Genomic DNA, 12,779 nt, shown 5'->3' on the forward strand with positions numbered 1-12,779 from the left:
TTTCCGCAATCTGCTGGCTTTTCACATTAATAAAATCCAGTTAGAGAGGAGACCTACTGAGGGAGATTGCCTTGGGTTCCATGAAACACAAACTAAACATAGAATTTGGAAACAAATGTTGTCTACTTTTGTGTATACTCATTGACCTACTCACTCACTCATGAAATACATTTATTAAAATCTACCATGAGGGCGCTGCTGTGGTGGGTGTGCACCTGCTCGGGTGCTCTGGGGGACGGGAGAAGTATCACATAAGAGGGTGCTATTGCTCAGAGAGCCACAAAGACACCAAAGATCTCTGCTGACTCATGTTTCCCTAGTGCTCACCTCTTCAACTCCAAATCTCAACCCATCTGTATAAAGGTGACAGTCACTGACCGGATGGTATGTGCTTTCCACAACGTATTGCATTAAAAACTGATGTTTGTGGGGCTGACAAAACATAGGTTATGAACTCAGAGGCTAGTGAGGGGTCTCTTCATCCCTGCTAGCAGCGTGGACAGACAGAAAACTCCCTTCCTTCTGCCTAATCTAATCATACACATCTAAAAGTCCTCATAGGGACACCTACACACAAGTTCCTTCAGTCAGGGTTTCCCCAGCATCTGGTGGCAGGTGCTTATCCTGCCTATGCAATCTTACATATAGTTTTTTAAAGTTATCATTCATGTCAACTATTAGCTTACGTTCGTATAAAGTTTTCCAGTGTTCCCTTCATTAGCTGTTTACTCTAAAAGAGGTAACAGTAATAATTCAGGAGACATACAATATTTTTGCTATTTCTAGGTAGATACGGCATTTACCAAAAATGGACAATTTTAAGCTCAGCAAAGCACAGTGTTTAGACATTTAAAATTACCCAAGCCAGGCCGGGCGCGGTGGTTCACGCCTATAATCACAGCACTTTGGGAGGCTGAGGCGGGTGGATCACGAGGTCAGGAGATTGAGACCATCCTGGCTAACACGGTGAAACCCTGTCTCTACTGAAAATACAAAAAATTAGCCGGGCATGGTGGCGGGCGCCTGTAGTCCCAGCTACTCGGGAGGCTGAGGCAGGAGAATGGCGGGAACCCGGGAGGCGGAGATACCAGTGAGCTGAGATCGTGCCACGGCACTCCAGCCTGGGTGACAGAGCAAGACTCCATCTCAACAAAAAAAAAAAAAAAAAAAAAATTACCCAAGCCAATTATTTTTGGGGGGTGGGAGAAGGACTTACAATGCCTCAGCATTTAAACTTTTCATTACTATATTGGTAGAATTTGTTGCAATAGCTCATATTATATGAAAAAGGGTTCTACTTCTTTTCTTCACATTAAAAGCAGATTAGAGAACAGAAAGCATATTCATATAAAAAATTCCTGTTTGGGTTAATTATGCTTATAAAATTTTTTCCTGAAGCAACAGTCCAAACTCGCCCTTAACTATTTTTCACATAGCTGGCAGGAAAAAAGCAAATTTCTCATACTCTTATGGACCTAGAATGGACTACTAACTCAAAGAAGAGTTAACACAAATTCACCACATTCAGAAATACTTTTAAGAAGGCACTGCCTCCCTCCTATAGCAACCAAAAAAGCATGACACTGGTCTAAAAATAGACACATAGATCAATGGAAGAGAACAGAGAACCCAGATATAAAGCCACATGCTTACAGCTAATTGATCTTTGACAAAGTCAGCAAAAATACATACAACGGAGAAAAGACATCCTATTCAAAAAACGGTGCTGGGAAAATGAGAAGAGAGAAACTGGAGCCTTGTCCCTTATCACATGCAAAAATGAACTCAAGACAGATTGAAGACCTACAACGTAAGACCTGAAACAATAAAAATTCCTAGGCGGGGGCGGACTAGAAAAAACACTGGCCAAGGCAAAGAATTCATCACTAAGATCTCCAAAGCAAATGCAACAAAAACAAAACTAGACGAATGGGACTTAAACTAAAAAGCTTCTGCACAGTAAAAGAAACAGTCAACAGAGGAAACAGACAACCTATAGAATGGGAGAAAATATTTGCAAACTATGCATTTGACAAATATCTAATATTCAGAATTTATAAGGAAAACCAACAACTCAACAAGAAAAAATACAACCCCAATAAAAAATGGGCAAAGGACACGTAGAGACTTTTCTCAAAAGAAGACAGAGAAGCAGCCAACATATGCAAAAGCAGAACATTAGAAAAAATGTTCAACATCACTAATCATCAGAGAAATGCAAATTAAAACCACAATGAGATACCATCTCATATCAGAATGGCTATTACTAAAAAGTCAAAAAACCATAGATGTTGGCAAGGATGTGGAGAGAAGGCAATGCTTATACACTGTTGGTGGGAATGTGAATTAGTACAATCTCTATGGAAAACAGTATGGAGATTCCTCAAAGAACTAAAAATAGAACTACCATTCAACCCAGCAATCCCACTACCCAGTGTCTTCCCAAAGGAAAAGAAAAAAAAAAAAAGACTATCTTACAACAGAAACGAAAATTAAAATAGCCAGTTAAATACTAGAAATATTTGTAATACAGGCAATAAATAAAAAGAGAACATCATTCTCAAAATACTAAGCAGTTAAGGACAAGCAATTTGGAAGAGAGGTGCCTAGGACTCAGGTCACCAGGGAGAAAAAAGGCAAATCTCTCACCCAAAAAGAAAGCTCTATTAGTCTTAATTTTCCACAGAGCCACATAATTGCTGATGTTTATAAAAAGGACCCTTGTGTACTAAAATAACCCAAAGTATTTCCTTAAACACAGAAATATGACATTCAATATTAGATATCTTTAAAATCACACCTGTTGTGTTTCTTCCTAGGAAAATAATACGCATACATTATTAATAAAATATTATTCATAGCTCTGAAAGATGTTTTAAAGCTCATAAAAAGTATATTACTTTATTTATAGGGTAATTCTCAATTAACCAGAATAAATTGTTCTAATGAAACAACTATTTACTATATACAGCTTGCCATGTTCCTCCAATGTCTCTTGATGAAAAACACTGGTGTCCTTCCCATTATGAATGCAACTCCAAACCATAATTATTTCCTTTCCATTTGTGTGTGAAAGTGGATACCACGTTAAAATGTAATTTAGTGTAATAAAACTCTAATTATCTGAAACTTGTCAGATTAGGACATACGGTCTCTTTCAACATCTCACTTTTAAAAACTTACCAAAATCGGCTGGGCACGGTGGCTCAAGCTTGTAATCCCAGCACTTTGGGAGGCCGAGGCGGGAGGATCACGAGGTCAGGAGATCGAGACCATCCTGGCTAACACAGTGAAACTCCGTCTCTACTAAAAATACAAAAACTAGCCAGGCGAGGTGGCGGGCACCTGTAGTCCCAGCTACTTGGGAGGCTGAGGCAGGAGAATGGTGTGAACCCGGGAGGTGGAGCTTGCAGTGAGCTGAGATCCGGCCACTGAACTCCAGCCTGGGCGACAGAGCGAGACTCGGTCAAAAAAAAAAAAAAAAAAAAACTTTCCAAAATCTTACCTATTGTGAACAAAACTTACCATTTAACACTTTATTGTCTTCTTCAACAGAAAGCTGTAACTACAAAAGTGCAGATCTTCATGTCACGGCAAAGCTACAGCTCGAAAACTGCCACGGCTACCGAAGCTTGGAATCAATCCACAGCAAAATGATTTCAGCATCATACCATTCGTAATACCAGTTTTTAGCTAACGCTTGTCTATGTGGCAAGAGTCCAGCAAAATCCTTCATGACTGCCTTCAAGGAGGCTGAAAGGAAGAATCTGGATTCACAGTAAGATAACTAAGGGGCAGTGAAAGGCTACATCTCACATTCTTCTTCATCTTGGTCCTTTTGATTTCTTCTGCATTCTACAAAAGCCTAAATGTTATCTTTTCACATGCAAATTCTAACATATGTGGTATTTTAATGGAAGCTTTCTAATATGGCCTCACTGATGTCTACATTTTGTGGTACAAAAAACACAAGAGAAACTGAAGTTTATTTACTGTCACCCTAACGGTACATGAATAAATGCCCTCCTAATCCATAATACATCCATAAATGCAATAATAACATATTAAGCATACAAAAGCCATACTTAAAGTTGAGCACATTCCTTCCCAATGTATTTTATAACTGAAAATTCATTCAAGAGATCAAAAATCAAATATTAAGACTTACATCCAAACAATAAAACAACTTGAAAGTTTAACTGGAATCATTACAAATACGTAATCAATGCCCCTCCAAAATGCATAGAATAAACAGCAAGGCCTGTTGCAAGGTCCAACTTGTTAAATAATATACTCCCCTCATTTATAATCAGCCAACATCCACTTGAGAAATACCTGTTCTGCCTTCTCTGTGGCAGATACTGCAATAGGGATCTTAACATTTTATACCTATCTGTGGGACAGAGACTAGAGAAGTCACAGGCTCTATTTCCCAGCCTCCCTTCCAGGTAGATACAGTCATGTGACTGAGACCCGGCCAATGAGACGGAAGCTTAAGTGACCTGGCACCACCCCTTCCTCATTTCTTTTTCTTCCTTTCTGGAGCAGCCGCTGTGAGACCATGAGGCAACAATCACGAAGACAGGGCTAAGAAGACAGCAGAGATGAGGATTCCGACATGGTGGAGCCACTAAACAACCTCAAAGCTGCTTTTCTTCAGGGGGGACAAGTTGCTTCTTAGTGAAGCTATTAATTCCATCTAAAAGGAGTCGAAAGTGAATACCAAATGCAAGAACATAATTTGATCAATTTCATTGTAAACAAACGCATTCACATTCTGCCTGCCTCTTACTGAACACCTGTTTAAAACGGTTCTTCATGAACACAAAGAAGGGAAACAGACACGGGGGTCTACGTGAGGGTGCAGGGTAGGAGGAGGGAGAGGAGCAGAAAAAAATAACTCAGGTACTGGGCCTTAATTCCTGGGTGATGAAATCATCTGTACAATAAACTATTTATTGTACAACAAACTCTGTGACATGAGTTTACCTGCGTAACAAACCTTTACATGTATCCCTGAACCTAAAAGTTCAAAATATAATAAAATAGCAAAAGTAAATGGAAATATTTTGTCCTGATACTAACTCTGCCATTCCTCGATATGTATGTACACGTGTTCCTCCTCCTTTGCGCTGCAGTAATCACGTTTAATGTCACTAGCTCAGCAGAAAGAATTCTGTCCTTAGTGTACTGAATTGCCTTCACTGGAGTTAAGAAGGAAATTACCCTGTGAGGTTCAAATGACACTCTTCATAGTAATTAATACAAGAATTTCCAGCTTCATAGAAAAACTGAATGCTAACTGGCAGGGAATAAATTCTTAGCAAAGTCTTTTCCTTCCCCTGCCTCACTATAAAAATAGAACTAGTAAGCTGAGGTGAAATTCTGAAAGAGACGGAGTTTAATACTTTGGTAAGAAAGACTATTGCTGACCTTTCCCCACGTCAGTGAAGTCATCACTGCACGTCTCAGATTTTCATCTGCGCCTGATGTCCTGCAACATCATGCACAGTTCCTGACAAATTCCCTCCTCTCCCCTATTTACAGAGGAAAGATAACCTCGATCCAACAGCACGCTTCACCAGTGGTGGACACCACCCAGTAATAATATATCACAGTGCCCAGCGCCCAGGTGCCAGGTCGCTTAAGCTTCCGTCTCATTGGCCGGGTCTCAGTCACATGACTGTATCTACCTGGAAGGGAGCCTGGGAAATAGAGCCTGTGACTTCTCTAGTCTCTGTCCCACAGATAGGTATAAAATGTTAACAGTCCTATTGCAGTGACCTCTACGTGGGATCAGTGAGAAAGCTTATTCTGGCTGGATCTCAATAATGGCCAGCCCCCGTCCCACCACATTCTATGCTCAGAAATATTACAACTCTTTTGTTTCCTTGAAGGAGCCCTTCCTCAAACCCCTCTAGGCTTTTACATGCTTTTTTCTCTGTCTGAAACACTTGGTTTCTTGGTTAATTCTCCATTTCCTGAGAACGCAACTTAAAAGGCACTTCTACTGGAGGACCTGGATTAAAGGTACCTCCACCTGCTAAGAGCTGGCTGGGCACCGGTCCACACCCTGTATTATCACCTGGTGCTCTGTCTCCTTCTGTTAAACAGTGGGCTGTGTGAAGGCAGGGTCCATTTGGCTTACTCCCAGCCATACTTTCAGCACCTACCATCATGCCTGTTACACAGTACACGTCTAACAGGTACCTCCTTATGAAATGAATGCATTAATCTGTAATGCGAAAGACAGTTTAGAAGCAAGGGAAAGGCTGGAGGCACGGACCAAACAGAAAGCTTTTCAGAAAGCCCAGTCAACATCTTAGCCTGGATTATACAAAACTGTTCATATTTGACCACATTTTACTTATTAGAAGAGTAATTTTGTGTGTGTGGTTTTTTAAATAGAGACGGGGTCTCGCTAACTCTCCAAGGCTGGTCTCAAACTCCTAGCCTTAAGTGATCCTCTTGCCTTGGCCTCCCAAAGTGCTGGGATTACAGGTGTGAGCCACTGGCACCAGCCAAGAAGAGCAATTTCAATGCTTCAACATAATAGTGCCTGAACTAGGGTAATGGCAGGGGGTAAAAACAAATAGAGATTTCAAATGATGGAGTCTTAACAGTATGACAACCAATTGATCGTCGATAAATCAGGACAAGTAATGAATCAAAGGTGGGGTATGGCCAGGCACGGTGGCTCATGCCTATAATCCCAGCACTTTGGGAGGCTGAGGCAGGTGAATTGCCTGAGGTCAGGAGTTCCAGACCAGTCTGGCCAACGTGGTGAAACCCCATCTCTATTAAAAACACAAAAAAGTGAGCTGGGCGTGGTAATGGGCGCCTGTAATCCCAGCTACTCGGGAGGCTGAGGCAGGAGAATTGTTTGAACCTGGGAGGTGGAGGTTGCAGCGAGCCGAGATAGCACCAGTGCACTCCAGCCTAGGCGACAGAGCGAGACTCCATCTAAAACAAACAAACAAACAACAACAGAAAACAAAGGTGGGTTCTGATGAGCAGACACATGGTGTCATGAAAAGAAACAGATAATTCAGGAGTATTAACTGAATTTAGGAGGTAAAAATAAGGAGACAATTCATTTAGATAAGATGAATTTCCAAGCAGAATAATACACTGAAGGTTTTCAAATCTTCAGTCAGAAAATTCACAGATTTTGAGGCTAAGGGGAACCTGAAAGTCATCTCATGTGATTCCCTTATTTTGTAGCCCTGTGAGGTTAGGTGCACAGGGCTATTCACTTGGTCACTAGCAGAATCAAGGCTATAATCCAGGCCTCTTGGAATCCAGGTCAACACTACTGCACAGAGGCAACCAACACCACTTCCTTCACTAAGGATACAAACCCAAGGTACTGCTGACAGTCCGTTCAGATAAGAGTCACTGCGATGGTGTCAATACCCACCTGACGGATGATTTCTCAGACATTAAAATGACATAATACGGATAAGCCCACAAAAGACCGATATTGGGAGTAAGCAGAATTATATTCCTTACAGGATTTTAAAAAGCCTCCAACACACAAACAAAACACTTTCTCCATCCCTGCTATTCCTTGGATCTAACAAAATTACAGCAAAATTCACAGCCAGAAAATATGCACGCCAAAAATTCTAAATAGAGGTCCCAGGTTTTAGTCCTATCTCTGCTACTTACTGTGCGCCTTTGGGCAAGTGAATTCACCTCTCTGGGCCTGAGACTTCCTGGTATAAGATAGATTAGATCACCTCTATGTGAACTCTAGCTCAAAAAATTATGATTGCAAATCAACAAAAAATAGTTTTACATAAGTTTAGAAAATAAAATGTGCCCAACACATCACTATTAATCAAACTCTGGTAACAGAAGCCTTGTGTCTTTTGCTTAAGCTGTCTTGGAAAGCTACCTGCTTCACAACAACACTACAAACAACTTAGAATGTCTACTACCAGAGCACTGGTTAAGTAAATCATGACTTATCCAACAATGGAATGTTACAGAACTAATTTTTTTTAATGAGGCAAATAAACGTGATCACATGCAAATATAAAATACATTAGCTTTAAAAAGCTATAGAATATATAGTACACTTTTATTTCTGTATAACAAAAAAAGAATACAAAAGACCTACGTAGATTTACACGTGACTGGAAACGTGCAAGGACACTATACAAGCAGCCTGAGAGTGGCTGTCTCCACGGAGCGCAGGCAGGGACCCAGGGTTAGAGAGAGGCTTGCCCAGGACTGCACAACCTTCCATACTGTTTGATTTTATTTTTAACTTGGGGTGTGGATTGTAGTATTTTTTTTAAAAAGCTCGTTAAAATTAAAAGCGATGTGGAGCTACTTTCGATCAGACAAATTATTGCAAATATAGAGAATATAGGGTACCCTTTAATTTTTTCCCCCCCCCACCTATTAATTTTTTCAGTTGGAAGGGCTGCAGCGGCCCTGGGCTGGGAGAGGAGTGGCACTCTTGACCACCTCCTCGCTGCCTCCCCCATTTACCTTCAGCTGGCAGCTCAGACTGAAAGGGAGAGGCTGGCAAACTCAAATGACAGGTCAAGGGGAGTTATGAAACACGAGACAGAGGTGCTGGAAAAAATCAGAATTCTCCCACAGAGAAAGGAGATGCCTCTGGGAAAACTAAAAACAGTCAGCTGAAAAAAACTCCCCAGGGGCAGAGATGAGCCAAGTGCAAAACAAGACACACGAGGGGTCACATGCACATGAAGCAGAAAAAAAAAAAATCTATTTACATCCTCATCAAACAATCCTGCAACACCTAACACCAACCAGCCCAAAACAAATGTAACAGCAGCCCAGCTAACATATTTTACAGAAGAAAACTGATTTAATTCACTGTGGTTGTAAAAATCATCTAGAACAAAAGTAGCAATGTAGGCCAACCCAATCCCCTAAAAGTGAGCAGACAGGTCACCATGTGCCTAAAACATATACTAAATTTGTTTTCATCTTAGGCACAGAGAATGAAAAGCAGATACAAACATCAACCTCAGGGGAAGTATTTTGAGACTGCACACGTTATTACTGTGAAGACTGGAAAAGGAGATTTGCGATTCACTTGCTACTTCCCCAAAACCATTAGGATGTCTTCTGTCAGAAGACTTTAGAATAGGGAAATCTTTCAGCATATTACAATTAACTGTCTCATCTGACTGAGAAACTATCCAATGAAAAACGATGGAAACCTTCTCATCTACACAGGGGGAAAAGAAATATTCTTCTAAATTTACCTATGTCCTATTTCCCAACCACTGGAAGTAAAATATAATTTAACAGGTGCTGATTTTCACACATTTGGCTGGTGACAGAGAAAGAGCTAGGGAACACCAAGGCAACAATTCTGACTTCCATCAACACAAACAACACCATCTGCTGCTAAAAGTAAAAGTATCATGCACTTGTGCTGAAGCAACAGGAAACAATTTTTAAATTAAGCCTCATCTCTCATTAGAGAGAGCTTGGTTTCTCCAATTATCCGTCTCCTTGGAAAAACCTCTGATAAACATCTGCAAATTAATGAAGACGTCCCCCACGCAACACTAAGCAGAGATGTACGCAAGACAGACCTGTGTGGAAAACAACAGTGCTTCTCCTAAACCCTGAAGGAAGTCGAAGGTTTCGAAGCAATCCTTTGGCTGTCAGTCGTACGTGAATGGTGGATAAGGAGAATTTGGGAGACAACAACATGTCTTCGGAGCAGGTGGCGAGATTTCACAGAAGAGGCGATGTCCACGCACTGTCACATACTGTCTTTTTAAACTCAGTACTCTTCAAGGCCAAGAAATACAGTGAGAGGAAACATGCCTACACAGCAAATGTCATTCCACCAGAGAGGCAAAGAAGGAAAAAAAATCCCCCAGGGCTAGCCAAGTGTTTCTGGCTTCCGTTTTCACTTCCAGATGTTGCCAAAACGATGCTCTTCCTCTGAATAAAATCTCCTTCCTGCAGGTCCAGAAGCCGCCTCTGAACCACATCACACTGTGCATGCTTGCGGAGTTGTCAGGGTTTTCATCCGAGATGGTAAAGGGGAGGAGAAAGTGGGTGGTCTCAGGAGCTTTAGAAAACAACCAATAATGTCACAGATCCTGTAACCACTTGAAAGATCGCTAGGGGAAATTACTTCAAACGCCTAGTGTTTATCTCATAATTAGAAAAAAATTAAGATTTCCTGAAAGTACACTGTGTCCTGATTTTAACATTTTTCTCTCCTTATATTTGCACTAATAACAGGAGTATTTTTTTCTCTAGATATATTTCAAGTAAGCCTATATTTAAGCCTGTTATTTTGGAAAAATTTTGTTTTTGTTTTTGTTTTGTTTTTTTTAAGACTTCAGGCAATAAATGTTCCCAACTAAAATATTTTAAGAAAATTTCTATTCTAATATATTAATGACAGATTGTCAAAAGGTTAAAGTTCAACTTTAATTCCCACATGCTGAGGACCTCACAAATAGTCAACAATGAAAGATGAATATGGTTTCTCTACCAGAGGTAATATCAGAGTTCCAGAGGAATAGTCTATCAGATTGGCATATTCTAAAGACTACATTTATTGTGTGAGTAATTTAGAACATCAAGTGGTCTCTTACAGCGCTCTTTAAAGACTAGGAGTGTGAGGAGGGCACAGTTATCAGTATCTTTTGCCAGTTATCTACTAATTTTTATTTCAGCAGAGTGGCTTGTAAAAGCATGTTAAAACACGATGGCAAAAACCAAAAGAACTTGTAAAACAAAGATATGGATCTAAGAATTAACAACAACATGCCCACTTAAGCTAATTCCAATAAACCACAAATAGCCTCAGCTCTTAACATCTTTAAAAAATGTTATAAAGTACAACAAAACAATGTTTTAAAAATGTCCTATGCCAGTTTCCAAGATTTCCTAGAAAATAAGACTCAGAAATAAATGCAGAATTGTTACCATAAATAACACTAGTAAGTGCTACTAAAACCGGCAGGAAGCAGTTCTTTTAGAAATTCTATAGAGTAGGTTATGAAGCGGGGATGAGAGAGGGAGGAAGGGAAAATTTAAGTAAGTCCTCTTCCCTCAGATCCCCTCCCTCTTTACTCAAGCCCCCAACTTGCCATTTTAGAGGCTGTCAGCAAGGGGGACAGACCCAATAACCCGTCCAGGGCTCCTGTGAGAAAGATACACCTAGTTCATACACTGACGGAAAACCCGCTAAATACACTGCACCATGGCAACTGAAGCCAAATGATCAAGGAATTAAAGTCAAGGCAAGCTGCTTTCAGGGGTTGCCTTTTACTTCATCCCAGCTTATTATTAAAAAACCTAAACACCTTTTCCTTCCAGATTCTACATACTAAAAATATACCAGAACCTTTTCCTCTACCCCCCAAAACCTTGTAAAAACCAAGAGATCAATCAGCATTAAAAACATAAATAGAAGAATGGAGTTACATTTTGATATGATTAAAAACAGATATGCCACCACTCCATATAGTAGGAGGTGGTTTTTCTTTATTTTGGTTGTGTCTGTTGTTTATTCAGTAATAGTAAATTCTAAATTATCCCTTTTTTTTCTTTTTTTCAGATGGAGTTTCACTCTTGTTGCCCAGGCTGGAATGCAACGGCACGGTCTCTGCTCACTGCAACCTCCACCTGCCGGGTTCAAGTGATTATCCTGCCTCAGTCTCCCAAGTAGCTGGGATTACAGGCGCCTGCCACCATGCCTGGCTGATTTTTGTATTTTTAGTAGAGACGGGGTTTCACCATGTTGGCCAGGCTGGTCTTGAACTCCTGACCTCAGGTGATCCACACACCTCGGCCTCCCAAGTGCTGGGATTACAGGCGTGAGCCGCCGCGCCCGGCCTTAAATTATCCTGTTAAAAGGGAAGTTCTTTAGACTCCCTAAAAGAGGAAATCAGCAATCTAATCACCAATTAATCAGATTCATTAACATTTTTACTTGAATTACATTAAACTATAACCACACATATTAAAAATAGATGTTGTTAATGATATCTCTTAACAGCAGAGTAAGAAGCTGCAGGAATAAACTAAAACAGTTCCAGTGAGGAGGAAAAGCCAAAAGTCATTCGTTTGTACAGTGAAATACACAAACATAGCAAGGTGTATTAGACACATGACAGAACTGCACAAACTAGGTTTCGATTCTTTCCCAAACATAATCTGCCTCCTGGTGGCCATGCAGCACAAGTGCACCAAAGCAAGGGAGCTGCCCTGGCAATCCCTAAACACGAATGGCCATCACTTACAATCTACTGCTCCAAGCACTCTCTTACACACTTTACGTTTGCTCATTTAAATAACCGGATAAGCAAGTACTTTCAGGTCACAACTATTTTTATACCATATATGCCTCTGGGGGGAGCCAAGATTAAAAAAAAACTGGTTCAAAAAAATTATTTGATTATTTGATCGTCTGTTACCACTCAGGCACTCTGTATTTTCTGAAATTGAACGAATGTGAGAGAAGTACCTAAAAAAGTGTCTTTGTTATTTTTAAAAGTCTTAATTTAAGAGGAAAAGATAGGCATCACTTGAGGACAAGAGAGGAAAAAATAAGGAAATTTTAGTGCCTAAGGCAGAACAGTTTGTAGTTGGTAAAACGTTAGCTATGAGTCTTTATGAGCCGGGTGTGGTGGTGAGATTACATACCTGTAATCTCAGTACTTTGTGAGGCCAAGGCGGGTGGGATCACCTGAGGTCAGGAGTTCAAGACCAGCCTGGCCAACATGGTGAAACCCCGTCTCTACTAAAAATACAAAAAA

General features: G+C 40.5%; 1 protein-coding gene across 8 annotated transcripts in view; it reads right to left on the bottom strand.

Annotated features, from left to right (window-relative positions):
- MTUS1 (microtubule associated scaffold protein 1) overlaps nt 1-12,779 on the bottom strand; it is a 159,093-nt gene that overhangs the window by 44,265 nt on the left and 102,049 nt on the right. Inside the window, exon 1 of one of the 8 annotated variants that reach the window (XM_025393352.1) lies at nt 9,588-10,070. The exons of the other annotated variants lie outside the window; for them this stretch is intronic. Within the exon in view, the coding sequence (XP_025249137.1) occupies nt 9,588-9,708 (121 nt within the window). The 5' untranslated portion in view covers nt 9,709-10,070. Of the gene's footprint in view, nt 1-9,587; nt 10,071-12,779 lie in introns of those variants that run through there. 8 annotated transcript variants of the gene reach the window in all.

This window comes from Theropithecus gelada, chromosome 8 (genome assembly GCF_003255815.1).
Source record: "Theropithecus gelada isolate Dixy chromosome 8, Tgel_1.0, whole genome shotgun sequence".
Lineage (NCBI taxonomy): Eukaryota > Metazoa > Chordata > Mammalia > Primates > Cercopithecidae > Theropithecus > Theropithecus gelada.